The sequence below is a fragment of the Mytilus trossulus genome, chromosome 6 (genome assembly GCF_036588685.1).
Source record: "Mytilus trossulus isolate FHL-02 chromosome 6, PNRI_Mtr1.1.1.hap1, whole genome shotgun sequence".
NCBI lineage: Eukaryota > Metazoa > Mollusca > Bivalvia > Mytilida > Mytilidae > Mytilus > Mytilus trossulus.
Window position 1 is genome coordinate 11,103,255 of NC_086378.1, and position 17,274 is coordinate 11,120,528.

The 17,274-nt window shown below is 32.1% G+C and overlaps 2 protein-coding genes across 7 annotated transcripts in view; one reads left to right on the forward strand and one right to left on the reverse strand.

Moving 5' to 3' along the window:
• Positions 1–4,667: 4,667 nt before the first annotated feature.
• LOC134720795 (chromosome transmission fidelity protein 8 homolog) overlaps positions 4,668–17,274 on the reverse strand; it is a 211,064-nt gene continuing 198,457 nt past the window's right edge. Inside the window, exons 2-4 of one of the 3 annotated variants that reach the window (XM_063583305.1) lie at positions 8,275–8,313; positions 6,316–6,436; positions 4,668–4,923 (exon numbers count right to left, since the gene is read on the reverse strand). In XM_063583305.1, coding sequence (XP_063439375.1) covers positions 4,687–4,923; positions 6,316–6,436; positions 8,275–8,297 — 381 coding nt within the window. In that variant the 5' untranslated portion in view covers positions 8,298–8,313 and the 3' untranslated portion in view covers positions 4,668–4,686. Of the gene's footprint in view, positions 4,924–6,315; positions 6,437–8,203; positions 8,382–17,274 lie in introns of those variants that run through there. The other 2 variants (XM_063583306.1, XM_063583307.1) reach the window with 2 other exon arrangements.
• Positions 16,453–17,274, forward strand: part of LOC134720791 (alpha-2-macroglobulin-like protein 1) — a 300,001-nt gene continuing 299,179 nt past the window's right edge. For all 4 annotated transcript variants that reach the window (XM_063583299.1, XM_063583300.1, XM_063583301.1 and 1 more), the window contains exon 1: positions 16,453–16,595. The gene's annotated coding sequence lies outside the window, so the exon portion shown is untranslated. The remainder of the gene's footprint in view (positions 16,596–17,274) is intronic.

The window sequence follows — 17,274 nt, forward strand, 5'->3', positions numbered from 1 at the left end:
TTGTTCTTGTTGTTTTTAAATTTGAGCATGCATAATTAGTTTAAACATATTTATTTATAGTGGATTGGGAAACAAGTTTTGCAACTTATATTAATCCCTCTCCACTTTGCGGGTGCGAGTGCTGCCTTGTAGCGGCATATTAGCCTACTCTTTTTCGAAATCTACAAGGGTGTCTTTAACGTGCAAGAGATGTGGCTCTCTCTTAACACGGGTCAGCCATTTATCGTCCCCGTCCGACGGACTATCATCGTTTCCTCAAGACCATAATCGCAAATGGTGTCTAGGGAGAGCAGAAAATTGAGTTCCTGAAATTTTCATCCCAAAAGGGAATCGAACCAGGAACCTTTGTGTTAGTAGTCTGATGCACTTACCACTACACCACGGCTCTCATAATGCATAATCTAAGATGTATAGAGATGATTTCTTTTTGTGAATGAAGTATTTTATCATTTAAAAAGCTATCTGGTACACCCATTGTGATTCTGCAGTACTCCTTGCCTTATGGTCATTAAACTTTCAAGTACCAGTACAATTATTGTACTCTGACTGAGAAACCAACCTATAAAAACACAAATTTTGTACTCTGGAGCCACGTAAAGTTTTATTGCCGAGAGTGCTGGCATTTACAAGACCTAAGTCATATTAATCAATAAATGTAGCAAAAAAAGATATTTATCAGAGTCTGAGGAACAGCAATCCATTATTTCCCAAAAGTATAGCCATGTCAGTTGGTTCAACATGAGTTAAACTTTACATCAGACATAATGCATTTGTGATAGGTGATTGAACATGTTATTTTCCAGATGACATTTTTCTGGTAAATGGAAATTAACTAATTTGAATAACGTGCCATCATTCTTACAAATGTATTTTATATATATATATCTTTATTTGCAAATCATACAAAACCCCATTTCGGTTGTGGCAAATACATTGACAAACAAACATAATGAAACGTAATGAAAACTTGACAATATTATAAGAAATATGATAAAAACAGTTACTGTTCTCCTTTCCTCAGTTCTAAAGTTCTATATAAAAATAAGATGTTGTATGATTGCTAATGAGACAATTATCCACCAAAGTTCAAATGAAATGGCTGAATGCTATTATTGGCAACCATAACCATAAGCAATGAAAAACAAGAAAATATCTTTACAATATTTTGGTTGAACTAAACAATGTCTTTTGCCCAAATCATTCTAAATTGTAAATAAAGACAATTGAATGCTGTCAATGACCTATAACTGTTAACTTTTACTTCATTAGGTCTCCAGTTTTATCATTGACAATCACACCACATTTCTTATCTTTATATAGACAACAAACAGGACCTAACAAATTACAAATATATTTCGTTTCATTCAAAACAATAGAGCATTTCCCTTTGTATTATATTTTATAGATAATTTAGTAATATACTATGTTTTCTTTTCCAAACTAACAAGGTCTTTGACATCAGGCTATAGACATATTTCACAATATCTTATGTATCCCATACCTACAATTGGAAAGAAAGGATCTGGGATTGACCTACTGGAAATAAAATCTAATGAAATGATAAATAAAATGGAGAATAGAAAAAGACAACAACCCGGCCATAAAGAAGACAACAGCAGAAGGTCACTAACAGGTCTTCAATGTAACAAGAAATTCGTGCACCTGAATGCGTCCTTCAACTGGCCCTTAAAGAAATATAAACTAGTTCAGTGGTAATGAATGCCATATTCATTTCCATAATGTACACAAGAAACTAAAATTAAAATAATACAAGACTAACAAAGACCAGAGGCTCCTGACTTGGGACAGGCGCAAAAATGTGGCGGGGTTAAACATGTTTATGAGATCTCAACCCTCTCCCTATACCTCTAGCCAATGTAGAAAAGTAAACGCATAGCAATACGTACATTAAAATTCAGTTCAAGAGAAGTCTGAGTCTGATGTCAGAAGATGTACTAGTAACCAAAGAAAATAAACAAAATGACAATAATACATAAATAACTAGAGGCTCTAAAGAGCCTGTGTCGCTCACCTTGGTCTATGTGCATATTAAACAAAGGACACAAATGGATTCATGACAAAATTGTATTTTGGTGATGGTGATGTGTTTGAAGTTCTTACTTTACTGAACGATTTTGCTTCTTACAATTATATCTATCATGAACTTTGCCCATTAGGAACAGAGAACTATATTTGGTAAAAATTTACATAAATTTACCAAATTAATGAAAATTGTTAAAAATTGACTATAAAGGGCAATAACTCCTTAAGGGGTCAATTGACCATTTAGGTCATGTTGACTTATTTGTAGATCTTACTTTGCTGAACATTATTGCTGTTTACAGTTTATCGCTATCTATAATAGTATTCAAGATAACCAAAAACGGCAAAATTTCTTTAAAAATTACCAATTGGAGGGCAGCAACCCAACAACCAGTTGTCCAATTCATCTGAAAAATTCAGGGCAGATAGATATTGACTTGATTAACAATTTAACTTCTTGTCAGATTTGCTCTAGATGCTTTGGTTTCATAGTTATAAGCAAAAAACTGCATTTTACCCCTATGTTCTATTTTAGCCGTGGCGGCCATCTTGGTTGAATGGCCAGGTCATCGGACACATTTTTCAAACTAGATACCCCAAAGATGATTGTGGCCTAGTAGTTTCAGTGGAGATTTTGTAAAAGATTACTTTCATTTATGAAAAATGGTTAAAGATTGACTATAAAGGGCAATAACTCCTAAAGGGGTCAACTGACCATTTTGGTCATGTTGACTTATTTGTAGATCTTACTTTGCTGAACATTATTGCTGTTTACAAATTATCTCTATCTATAATAATATTCAAGATAATAACCAAAAACAGCAAAATTTCCTCAAAATTACCAATTCAGGGGCAGCAACCCAACAACCGATTGACCGATTCATCTGAAAATTTCAGGGCAGATAGATCTTGACCTGATAAACATTTTTATTTCGTGTCAGATTTCCTCAAAATGCTTTGGTTTTTGAGTTATAAGCCAAAAACTGCATTTTACCCCTATGTTCTATTTTTAGCGGTGGCGGCCATCTTGGTTGGTTGACCAGGTCACGCCACACAATTTTTTCAAACTAGATACCCCAAAGATGATTGTGGCCAAGTTTGGTTAAATTTGGCCCAGTAGTTTCAGAGGAGAAGATTTTTGTCAAAGATTACTTTAATTAACGAAAAATGGTTAAAAATTTACTATAAAGGGCAATAACTCCTAAACGGGTCAACTGACCATTTTGGTCATGTTGACTTATTTGTAGATCTTACTTTGCTGAACATTATTGCTGTTTACAGTTTATCTCTATCTATAATTATATTCAAGATAATAACCAAAAACAGCAAAATTTCCTCAAAATTACCAATTCAGGGGCAGCAACCCAACAACCGATTGACCGATTCATCTGAAAATTTCAGGGCAGATAGATCTTGACCTGATAAACATTTTTATCCCGTGTCAGATTTCCTCAAAATGCTTTGGTTTTTGAGTTATAAGCCAAAAACTGCATTTTACCCCTATGTTTTATTTTTAGCGGTGGCGGCCATCTTGGTTGGTTGACCAGGTCACGCCACACAATTTTTAAACTAGATACCCCAAAGATGATTGTGGCCAAGTTTGGTTAAATTTGGCCCAGTAGTTTCAGAGGAGAAGATTTTTGTCAAAGATTACTTTAATTAACGAAAAATGGTTAAAAATTTACTATAAAGGGCAATAACTCCTAAACGGGTCAACTGACCATTTTGGTCATGTTGACTTATTTGTAGATCTTACTTTGCTGAACATTATTGCTGTTTACAGTTTATCTCTAACTATAATAATATTCAAGATAATAACCAAAAACAGCAAAATTTCTTCAAAATTACCAATTCAGGGGCAGCAACCCAACAACCGATTGACCGATTCATCTGAAAATTTCAGGGCAGATAGATCTTGACCTGATAAACATTTTTACCCCGTCAGATTTGCTCTAAATGCTTTGGTTTTTGAGTTATAAGCAAAAAACTGCATTTTACCCCTATGTTCTATTTTTAGCCGTGGTGGCCATCTTGGTTGGTTGACCAGGTCACGCCACACAATTTTTAAACTAGATACCCCAATGATGATTGTGGCCAAGTTTGGTTTGATTTGGCCCAGTAGTTTCAGAGGAGAAGATTTTTGTAAAAGCTAACGCGGGACGCCGGAAGACGGACGCCGGACGCAAAGTGATGAGAAAAGCTCACTTGGCCCTTTGGGCCAGGTGAGCTAACAACAGACTACTAGCAGTTTACTGACATGCCAGCTCCAGACTTCAATTAAACTGACTGAAAGATTATGATTTCATCATATGAACATCAGGCACAATCCTTCCCATTAGGGGTTTAGTATCATACCATCATAACATATACGAGATGTAATGACCAATATCAAAGACATTTAAATAAACCTTAAGAGTTCATGACATATCCATATCTACTCATTGTACTCCTCCGTTTGACGGAACTAAATGGTGGTTTCAACATCAACATTTCTATATTTGTACTCCATTTAACTTTGAACATACAAGGCTGTAATGGGTAAACAAATATGATAGACATACAAACAAAGCTGTTTGCTCTCAAAAACTTTGTAGGAATTGCATAAAAATTAAATAACAATTAAATATAATAAATAAATATATTTTATATTTTCTTTGGTACATTTGCAATGATAGGTTTGGGTCTTGATTTGAATAAAAGTTTCTTTTTTATGATAGCTGTGACAGTATATGATGTTTCTTTCTTGTTGTGATTTGAATCGTCCATGACAGAGTTATCTCCCTGTTTTCCCTGATTTTTCACTAATACAGCAAATGGTTTCTCCATGTTGACCACTTTACCATATAGGATATGATGTCCAATAATCAACACTGGTACATCCTGGAAATGTATAAATATATTTTCACATCACTACAATATTGAATCAATTGTTCATGATATTGATCATGTTTATTATAAACAACCTTTCTTTGCTTTTATTTATCTTTTTTGGATTTTGGAAAAATTTCAATCTCCTGGTTTTGCTCAGGTGTGGATTCAATAAAATTGAGAATGGAAATGGACAAAGTGTCAAAGAGACAACAATTCAACCAAAGAGCAAAAAGCAGCCAAATGCCACCAATCAGACTTCAACACTGAAGAGAAAATCCCACAGACTTCAGTTGGCCCCTAAACAAAACAAAAATGTGAACAAGTTCAGTAAAAGTCTTTAGAAAATCTGTACTTCTTTGAATATCTAAATTTGTGGTTTAGTTCACTAACAAAATTAGTAAATTGATATTGACAAATATAATAGACTTCTGTTAAAATGAGCTAAGAGCATGGCTTAAAAGAAGTAGATATCATTGAAATTGAGCCATCTTTGTGGACCCCACTCTGAATCAGTTGTGATAAATAATATCTTTATCATAGGACATGGGGTTGTCAACTGAAACCGGTTTTTGACCTTGACCTTCGACCTAGAAAGTTATACATACAATGTACATTAAGTACCTTATGACACACCTTCTGGTTTATATACAAGTCAAGTATAAACTTTGAAATCAAAATAGTTCTCTAGATATAGGGCAGACACAATTTGTTAAACGGACTGATCACTAAACTGACTAAAGGGGGTCTGCCATTAGGCAGGGCCCTAATTATTCTTATTTACATTTACTGTGGATTCATTAATATTTGTTGGATACCAATTTTCGTGGATTTTGTGGGAACAGGGGAACCACGAATTCAAATGTTCAACGAAATACCAATTTTCCAAAGGAATGCATGCAAACTTTTACAAAACAAAGAATTTAAATATCCTCGAATATGTGAGTTTTTCACAATCCATGAAAATTGGTACCCACGAAAATAACTGAATCCACAGTATTGAAGCATATATAGACATAGTTTTTTTTTAAGAAGTCTGTTGCATAAAAAAAAAAGGATCATCATTGCAAATAAGCTTTATTTCACTGCAGTCAAGCTAAACAAAAAATAAAGTTTTCAAACCTGTGTAAAGAAAAAGAGAAAAGGATTAACGTTGAACATTGTTGAAACACCAATAAGGGAAAATGGATAATGTGGAATCGTTTAATTTTTGTGGCCTATCAATTTTGTTTGGATTGCATTTTTAGGGGATATTTGATTTCGTGGTTTTGCCAATCTCTGTTTTCAAAGTCTATAAATGAAAATATGTTATTCGTTGAAAATTTGAAATCGTGGTTCACCTGTACCCATGAAAATTGGTATTTGACAAATAATAATGAATCCATGGTAGTATATTTTTATTACCTTCTGAGTGAAGTGTAAATCTCCAATAAATTTACCACTAAGTGGTACTGGGTGTCTAGTTTCTAGGTCACCTTGAAGGTCAAGCATTCCCCATTCTTCCACATCTTTCCCCTCTGCTGGTCTGTAAAATAAGATAGGCAAGTATATATTATAAACAGCCAATTTAACTCAAGCTTTGAGGTACATGTTCATTAGAAATGGAAAAACAATTATTATTCTAAATGATTAATAACCATTTAGTCATGTTTGACTGTAAGTACTATATATTGAAGTCCATTAATCCCCGAGTCCCATAGAGAATTAATTGACAGTTTTAGTTTTAGTGGCATCATGTAGATTTTGTATTACCAATAATATCTGTATAGTAAAGTTTCTGTCTGAATACAAATTTTCAAGATGACAAGCAAAAATTCTAAAATTTAGTAACTGACTTTCAAGGCTTTTAACAGCTAAGTTGTTTTAATCCTGACTTTTTTAACCAATCCATACATTTGCCACACAGAAGCATGGAACATATGAAAAGTAAGTGAGATGAGAGAGCAATGTCAAGTTTCAGATATTTTTATAAACTCTGTCATTACAGTTATAAAATGGTTTGGTGTACATGTATTAACATTTTTCTTGCAGACTCAATAAAATACTATAGCTACATTTTGTACATGTATCTTCCTACATGTACCGTGTTTGCTTGCTTTTTATTAATTAACAGCTTTTCCCTTCTCACTACGCAATTCACAATCTTTTTGTAATTTACCATGTCTACCGGTACTGCGGTAGACTTCATTTCCTGTTTTCACAGCACACTAATTTGACTTTCACTTGTCATGCTTAGACCCAAATGATACCCACCCTTAAGGCATCAAAGAAAAAAAATATATCCTCGTGTATTGTATTTTTGACATACTAACATATTTTTCTGAATTTCGCTTTTATATGTTTGAACATAGACATGCCTAATATTTTGTGAGTCACTAGTATACCTGTGCATAAAATAATTGTATCGGAAATATATTTCGATCTTTAATTTATTTTTATTTGAGTTCTTTAGATCGATGGCACCTTTGTTGACAAAAACAAGCATCTTGTGTTTTCGACCTATCTAAGAAACGGGTCTAAAGTCGGAAATGATATGGTTATAGATTTGATACCAAAGTTTATATCAAAGTATTTAATTTCACAATGAGGCACTTTGGAAGCCTAATATGGTCTTGTTTACATTTATGTTTTTGTTAAATACTTTCGTAAATGCATTGTGAAGTGAGGTTGCATTGGTGAGTATTGTCTGTAATTTCCACTTACATACTGTTTTTTTCTGTAAATAAAAATTAATTGATTTTTTAATTTTTCAATAAAAGCTGTAAGGAGCATGTGTATTACCGTCTTCAAATTAACTTTAAGTATTACAACTAAACCACATGACAGTCATGCGACTTAATGACCTTGAGGTCAACTTCGCATGCAAAAAGACCTTTGCCATATTTTTAGAAAGTTGGGCTATTTTTGATCTATTCTTTTCGAAGGTAAATCTTGCATTAGTGAAAGGGTACAAAAATGTGGTATCAAATAAAGAAACGTAAATACTTAATTATTTTAACCTAATTTGGAAAATCTTCACCGCATGTGTTAAAATTTGCTATTGTTACTAAGTATAGCAGCTGAATATGACGTGACACGGGCACAATTTATCACGGGCACGAGTAGCATACGGGAAGTGAATGAAGAATTAGGTCGAAAACTAAGACGATCAAAAACACAATACAAGGAGACAATAGCCTTTCAACTTCCAGACGTCATAATTATTTGGACTACAATTAGAACAGTTGTGTCATAATATTGAGATTGAGGAAAAGAAGGCATTCTCAAAATTTTGGTCCCAAAAACAATTTACCTGAACCTTATTTTCAATAGAAGATAAGTTGAACATTTTTTAACATAGAGTTTACTTCAATAATGACATACATGCTAACGATTATCTGTACCATTTTCTCAACACAAAGTTGAGTTTACATTTCCCGCTTTGTCATTCTATGGTAAATACCCGAAACGGTCCGAAAATTAAGAAAAACAATAATATACAAAACCAACGGAGGAAAGGACTCTGCCGACCAAATGCGGAGCCGATATGCTTCTGTATCTGTATCTCATTCTGTATCTGTATTAATACGTGGTAGAATCCTGTTTAGGCTTTTATACACGGTTTCTTTTTTTGTAAATTAATTTGTGTTTTAACGGACAGAAAGTCACAGGACAAAAAGTTAAAACTAATTTGTAATTTTTAAATATACATGTTTTCTTTTTTATAGGTTTAAAAACTATTCATTAACCTGAATGAAAAATCATTACAATGAAGCTGAGACTACTATAACACATGTGTTATAGTAGTCTCAGAATGAAGCTATTATATGAGAAAGATCCTGAAATATTTTCTTTTTAGGTTTAAAAATTATTCATTAGCCCGAATGAAAAATCATTGAATTTTGGGGTCTAAAATATTTTTTTAAAAAGAAAATGTTTTCATTGATTACAATTTTTAAACCAGGATTGTTTTCCCAGGCGCAAAAAATAAGAAAATTCATGTTATGTAGGATTTTTCACATTTCGTACATAAATCAGGCCGTTAGTTTTCTCGTTTGGATTGTTTTACATTTGTCATTTCGGGATCTTTTTTAGCTGACTATAAGGTAATGGTTTTGCTCTTTGTTGGATGCAAATCGACTAAATTAACACTTTTAACTTCTCCCGTATCCATATTTTATTTTACTATTTTCAGCTTGGCCACAAAACGAATACGAATGCGAATATTTTATTCTCATAAATTACATAGTTACAGAGAAATCAGTATACAATTATAATACAATAGTAGTGCATCAATCATCTAATTAAAATATCTAATTAAAATATTGATCTCTGATTACGTTATACTGCATGCACTATGCAGTATAACATAATCAGAGATCAATATTTTAATTAGATATTTTAATTAGATTGGTAGTGCATGCGTAAATAAATATGGAAAAAGACAGTTCATTTCATTGTGTATGTTAAACACAATTTAACTAACCAGGAGGGACGACAATTGATATACATGTTTAATAAATCTTGCTAGTTTTGCTAATACAATAATATCAGTCGACGAGAATAACTGATTAAAGGAGTAGGTCCAGTTAGAGCCCTTTTTGGCCTCAAAATATATATTCTATGCAGTTTTACAAAATTGATAACATATAAACTTTTAGTTATTTGTTGAACAGTAGAGTGCTTCTGCTACATAAATATGAACTATTTTTGACTATACAATGAACATATATCGGGTACTGGCACCTTAAAGTCATGCTAAATTACTGATTTTTTCACAATTCTAGCATTTTAGTTCAATTTTAGACGGTTTTCGTGTAAAACGAAAGTGGCCGCATTCGTGTTCATCCTTAATATTGAGATGGAAGTTGTATTTTATGATAATACATAACATATATAAAGGTTGAGGGTGAACACGTATGCGGCCACTTTCATTTTTGACAAAAACCATCTGAAAGGTGACATTTGGTTGAATTTTCATATTTGAGCTTGAATCGGATCGTTTTTAATGACTAAATCAGTTCAAATCTTTCACATTAACTAATTGATTCAAATGAAATAGACACTTAAGTAATTGAAAAGTGGTCAAAATCTTTTGTCAGATGAACCTGAAATTTGAGGCCAAAATCGGTCCTTACCGGACCTACTCCTTTTGCAGTATTTGCATTGTTTTTCACAATATTTCGGTAACAATTTTTTCATTTCTGAACTAAAAAAGTTACAAACTAAAATATAATGTTACTCATCACCTATTTCATTTGAGTTACATACAATGCAGGTTCTTTCGTCTCTTTGAATTTTATGCCATCTGCCCGATTCAATGGGCAAACGATGACAGCCACATCTGAATTTACATAAATAATACATAAGATATGAGGGTAATAACGACAAATAACGTTCAAAACATAATTCATTCTTAAATATTCTATAACAAATTGTTTTACTTGAATTAAAAATGTCAGACGACCATTCTTGCTTAAATTGGTCTTTTAGTCAGTAAGTTCTACACAGTTTTCTATCCAATCTGTAGAAAAAAGAGACTGGAATCTCCATACATTTAATAGACCACAATTATCAACAATACTTTTAACAAATTTCAACCATTTGCTTTAAAAGCCATAATTCTCAAAATATACAAACAGCAATTTGTAAAGAATTAAGGAGATTTTTTCCTCTTAACCAATTACTAATCTACACCAAAATTTTATCTTTCGCATTTTAACTGTTAGCGAGATCGGAAATCGTCCGAGTTCTTCATAAATAATGCTATTTGGCGTTGTCTGCTTTAGGTTTAATATGATCTTGCAAAAACGCAAGTGTACTTTTTCTAAAACATCTAAATTTTCAAAACCCAAGATCTCTGAACTGTAAAGTAATACTGGTAAAATGGCTTTATCGAACATATCTAATTGACATTCAATTGACAAATTATGTCTTCGAAATTTTTTAATAAACTATACATTGCTTTTGTTCCCTGGTCTCTTAAATATTTTCTTGTGGTTAAAAAAGATACACTTCTGGCAAAAAAACACACGGCAAGATACTTGTAGTCTTTGACAATTTCTATTTCTTTATTACAAAAATAAAAAAAAAAAATCTGAATTTCTTCCTCTAGAAAATATAAGAATTTTTGTGTTTTCAATATTAACTTTCAGTTTCCAATTTTCACAATAATTTGAAAACGTATCTAACATAAATTGTAAATCCTTGCTTGATTCTGATAACACACTTGTATCGTCTGCATATAAAAACAATAGAATTTTAAGATAGATCGTTAACTCATTTTCAATATCACAACTGATAGATTCTAACCCTTTTATATTATGTTCTTCTAAATATGATTGAAGATCATTAAGATACAATGAAAAAAGTACAGGAGATAGATTTTCACCTTGTCTAACTCCTAGTTCACACTTAAAAAACCCTGAACATTCATCATTATGTCTAATATATGATTTAATACCTTCATACTTATTTTGAATAATACGTAAAAATCTACCATTTACATTATTTTGCAAAAGTTTAAAAAATAACGAATTTCTATGAACAAAGTCGAACGCCTTCTCAAAGTCCACAAACGATGGAGTTTTTTCTTTTTAAAACGCAATAGCTCAAATAAAGCATATACAGAAAAAAATGTGGTCATTTGTAGTAAAACCACTTCTAAAACCAGCTTGGTTTTGATGTAATAACATGTATTCATCAAGATAATTATTTAATCTAGTGTTCAATACCGAGGTTAATATTTTCCCCAGGCAAGACAATAAAGTGATAGGCCTGTAATTTTTTGGATTTAGCTGGTCGCCTTAGTTCTTAAAAATTGGTATTATTATACCAGTAAGCCATGCTCCAGGCACAATACCTTTTTCAAAATTAAGTTAAATAAATGTACATATATGTCACTCATTTTCTCAAAAGACGATGATATATATTCATTTATAACATTATCTTCACCCGGTGATTTTTTTTTTTTTTTATGCTTGTATTGCCTTTTTTATTTCTTTAATTGTTATATTACAATTCAACATATCATTCTGTACATCATTTACATCATTTTGTATATCAAAGTCATTTTGACCATCAAACTAATTTTTATTCAAATCTTTGAAAAAATCTAACAATACATCTATAGAAATATTTGTATTTCTTTTTCTTCGACCTTTGTTAAAAAATTTCCAAAACTCTTTTGGATTTTTTTATCTCAATTTTTCATTTTCATTCGCATTTCTCTATTAAAATAAATAATATTTTCATCCAGAGTTCTCTTATATACATTTTCTGTCAATTTCAATCTGCTCTTAAAAAGGTTTGGACCATATTTTTTGTACAATCTCTTAATTGCTTTACGATAATCCCTTCTAGACTTTTTACAATCTCCATTAAACCATATAGTTTGCTTTCTTGACAATAACGTGTAGCAATTACCGGCCTCTGTGTTCCTAAAGTTTGTTCTGCAGATTGCAAAAGTATAGAAGTGACTTCTTGTATAAAAGTATCAACATCATATTTAACCACAGTTTCAGTATCACTTATGGCATCGAGCAGATTTGAATGCAGAGATGCACGTTTTTCTTGATCTATATTACTCTTGAATAATTCACTTTTTTCTTGTTTCCATGGTTTAATTCTTGCGGAAATGATTTTTTATTGGGCGTATTGCATTTCCGCTAATTTTTCAAAGTCCCAATACTACGTTTCCGCAAATTTAAAGTATACGTTTCCGCAATTTGTATTTATTACTTTTCCGCAAATTTACCTGGTAAATTATAAAGATTTGAATGTACATATATGATTTTTTTTTTTAATAAAGAAAATGTTCTGATGTCAGTAGAGCTAAAATTTACTAGATATAACTAGTTGACTCGGGTAAGGGTGAGTTAAACTTCATTGAGAAATCTTTGGTTTGGCTTACTTGCCAACTAATATGATTAAAGAATGCTTTAATTGGGCGTATTGCATTTCCGCTAATTTTTCAAAGTCCCAATACTACGTTTCCGCAAATTTAAAGTATACGTTTCCGCAATTTGTATTTATTACTTTTCCGCAAATTTACCTGGTAAATTATAAAGATTTGAATGTACATATATGATTTTTTTTTTAATAAAGAAAATGTTCTGATGTCAGTAGAGCTAAAATTTACTAGATATAACTAGTTGACTCGGGGTAAGGGTGAGTTAAACTTCATTGAGAAATCTTTGGTTTGGCTTACTTGCCAACTAATATGATTAAAGAATGCTTTGTTGAATTAGTTGCCGATGCTCCATCTGACGATAAATGCATGAGGTCTGCCGATAATATGCTGCAATTTTATATAGATGGCAATTGAGATTTAGACCAACATTTTGGGCATCAACTCCTGATCCCGAGGAAAAGAGAAAACGAATGGTGTCGAGTTGTTTTTTCGTGCCAACCTAAACGAGCAGTTTTACGCTAGCCATCCTACCATATTTGTCGTTGTCGATGTGTTATTGAAACTGAAGACAACATCTTACATAAAGATGAGAACTCTTACTGTAAATATGAAAAGGAGAAGATTCGACTTCCTTCCTGAACAAAATACAAAACTTGTAAACGGTGAATGTGCTACTATGGACTTTGTACGACGTGTTGGCTACAAATATTCTGCCAGAACTGACTTATGAACTCATATCAAGATATTTTTTAACATACGTTTTCATATATTTTACTCACATGTTATGATGACCTTTAACTTATACATATTCACTTTTTTATTATAGCTTTGCTTTCGAACAATAGGTATTCCTTAATAATTTGCGGAAAAGTAATAATATATTTTTTCCGGAATAGTGACTTTTTTTCCGGAAAAGTAAGATATTTATTTGCGGAAACGTAAACTTTTTTTTCCGGAAACGTCATATTTTTTCCGCGGAAAAGTAATGCCAATTTGCGGAAACGTAAAACGCCGTTTTTTATTTATTCGTGGACCAGAAACAAAGTGACATCTTCGTCCTCGCCACACCTGTTCAGTTGGGCAGCAATCCTTTTGCGCCAATTACTATTTTTTAGGGGTACCATTTGCGCCAAATTTTGTTTTCCAAAATGTGTCAATTGCGCCAATATTCGGAACTTATTTGCGCCAATTTATCATAAATATTAATGATTAATATTTATTTTAATTTTTGGCCCTAAAAAATGTCATATGTCAGTCAGAGATACATGTATGAAAATGAGCATCTGGAGAGAAATGAATTGACTTGAAATGAATTAGACAGTCCATGTACAGACAGCGAAGAAAACTTTAAGCTTTGCTGAATATTTATTACAAGATATATGCCAAAAGAGAAGAAAAAAGAAGCTTTTACTGATTATATTTTAACCACATATGTTGACACAGTGCTTTGTTCCCATCATCCGTATGGAACTCTATCTATCACAAGACGTAGCAGAAGCATTCCACCGGAATTATTATGAACTGTTTTATGCATTTCATCGTTCAATGTTTGTCTTTTTTGGCAATAAAATGAAGTTACAAGCTACTACATACATTAAATTTGGAAAAACCCATGCAACAGCAGTAAGAAGAAAGTATGTTTCAGAAAAAGAAACAATCAGTTGCTGTGTTAACTGCTGGTTCTAAGTCCGAATAAAGGAGGAGGGAAGTCATTTTTCTTCTAATTGGCGCAATAGTGTGTTTTATTTTTGGCGCAAATGATAACATGCAATTTTAAAAACAGTTGGCGCAAACGTAGCATTGGAGAAAAAATGTTGCGGCGCAAAAGGACGCATTTTTGGCGCAAACGGATCTCTCCCTCCAGTTGACGGTTACGTCATAAACAAAACATACGCCATTAAGATCAAAAACTGCTCTTTTTATGGATATTACTTTTTTTTAATATAAATTTAAACAATGACAAGACTAGCTCTAAAGCAACGGGGATAATTTTGTGGTATTACTTGTCCACACGCGCAAAATCAGTTATTAGTGTTCATTCCAATTACAAAATGAAAATAATGTATTAATTTAAAGGCATATTCAATTTCTACTCTTAATAACGCACATTTTGATGTATACATGTATATAGTTATCAATTTCGAAACTTTTAACAAATGCAATAGAAGCAAACTGGAAAGCTTAACGTAGTATTATCATCAACACCGTACGCGACGTCTATAGTAGTAACAGGGCCTATTTTAAAAGTATCAAGTCACTTTGTCATTTTGTTTTCATAACAGCTATTTGATCATTATTGATATTTGTTGAATAAATTTTGATTACAAAGATGTATCATATACAATAGTTCAAGAATAAAACAAAAATCCATTTATTTTTAAAACTAGTTTTTCTTGGTCAAAGAAAAATAATCGCAAAACTGAATCGTGTAATGTGGGGTAAAATTGTCCTGTGACTTTCTGTACTATATTTTAAAAGCGTTGACCAAAGTACATTGTGTTTTAATCAATGTGTTATGTATTGCTTTGTGAAAGGTGACGGTATCTTTACTGACTAGGGGAAACTGCATGTACTCCATAATTAGCTCACTCTGTCCTTACATCAAGTTAGCACTTGATTTCTAGCCAAACACTTATCTGGCTACATTATTACGAAAACTCACTTATCTTATTTATTAATCATGATATTGTTTCACAATTTCAATCTTTGAAATTATTTCTCACGGGTTTTCTTTCTTATGTTTAATGATAATTTTCTTTTTAAAAGAACGATATTTACTTGATTTTTTTCAGGATTTTTTTTCAATGATAATTGTGAAATAATTCCCATTATAGTACATTTTTTTTTATGCAAAATAGGTTTAATTCAGATACACTATTATTATTTAATAGTATTTGTAAAGGATAAGTTTTTTTTCTAATAACTATTCAATAAGTTCACTACCCAGATAGAATTTCACGGCAAAGGAAAAAATATCCCAGGGAAATATTTTCCTCCGGATAAAAAAATAACAACATCTTCTGTGACATTTTTCCTCCGGATTAAATTTCACCCGGATATAATTTTGCTTTACATAAGTACTAGCATTTAATGGCAGATATATTAAAAAAATGCGTAAAAAGCAGAGCAAAAGGCTATTATAACAAGAAAGAAAGAAATTTCAGCTTTGAGACAGCACTGGCTGGAAACGACATGAACTGCTGCGCAGAAGCATTTTTGACCCCCACACTAGGAATCAAGTTATGTAATTCCTAAACTGGTCAAAAGAAGTCATGAGTCTAGCCTCATTAGGAAGTGAGTTCCATACTTGTGCTGCCTCAAATTTAAAGGATCTTTTACCATAACTGGAGGTTCTATGTCTAGGTACCTCGCGGCAGTGTTTACATACCTGAAATTATACGAATTGTTTTTTTATTACAACTAAATCTTGAATAAATATCAAGGTTGGTTCACATGGTATTTACACTTACTTAGTTCTCTCTGGGACTATTCCGGGACTGTCTTTAATGAAAGTATAGATTGTTCATGGACTATTTCACTATTATAAGTATAGTAGTCACAGGTTCTTAATATTAATCTTAAAAATGAAAAGAATACGGATGACAAGCTAATGTGTACCGTTTTGTTTTATTTGGTGGGATTTAGTATTTTCCCGCGGAAAACTTTGGAACACTTTTACATTTTACCTTGTCCTTGTTTACATTGATTTGTTTACCTTTCTGTTAATCTTAAAGAAGACTAAAAGACAATTATGAAAACAGTTGTGTCAGCCTTTTAATGTATTGAAAGAAAGGTAATATTTTTTTTCATCATGTTTATTTCATTTCATTGGGAATCTTTAACAACAACTAAGAACTTCCTGGATAAGTTTTACTCACCAATTTTGAGTTCATTTCCAATATTATACAGATACAGAATAATGCAAGGGCCATACATCAGCATAGCCTATGGTCCAAATAATTATAATGTTTTAGTCACAGCAGATTACTCAAGTGTTTTGATAGAGCATTCAACTTGATATGGTTATACTATTTTTTTCAAAGGAATTTGATACCTTGCCACATGACAAACTCCTGGATTTAGCTAAACAGTTATTGAATAGATGGAAACCTCAATACATAGTTGGCAGCATTCCTGAAAAGACGATCTATGCGGGTTGAAGTTGACAGTGAACACTCAGGATATGCCCATGTAGACTCTGGCTTAATTACAATGCACATTATTGACTCATATGATTCATCGACGACATCCCATAAAGTGTTAAATCTCAAGTTTGTTAATTTGCAGACAACTGCATACTCTATTGAAATTAACAACAGAAAAGAAAATCAAAAAGCAGTTTAAGTATGAACACTAAATTAGGGAATGAAATTTAATGCCAAAAAATGCTATATGTTGAGCTTTAAACAAAAATCAACGCAGTTCTACCATCTAGACAACTACATATTCATGATATTAGATCAAGTACAAAA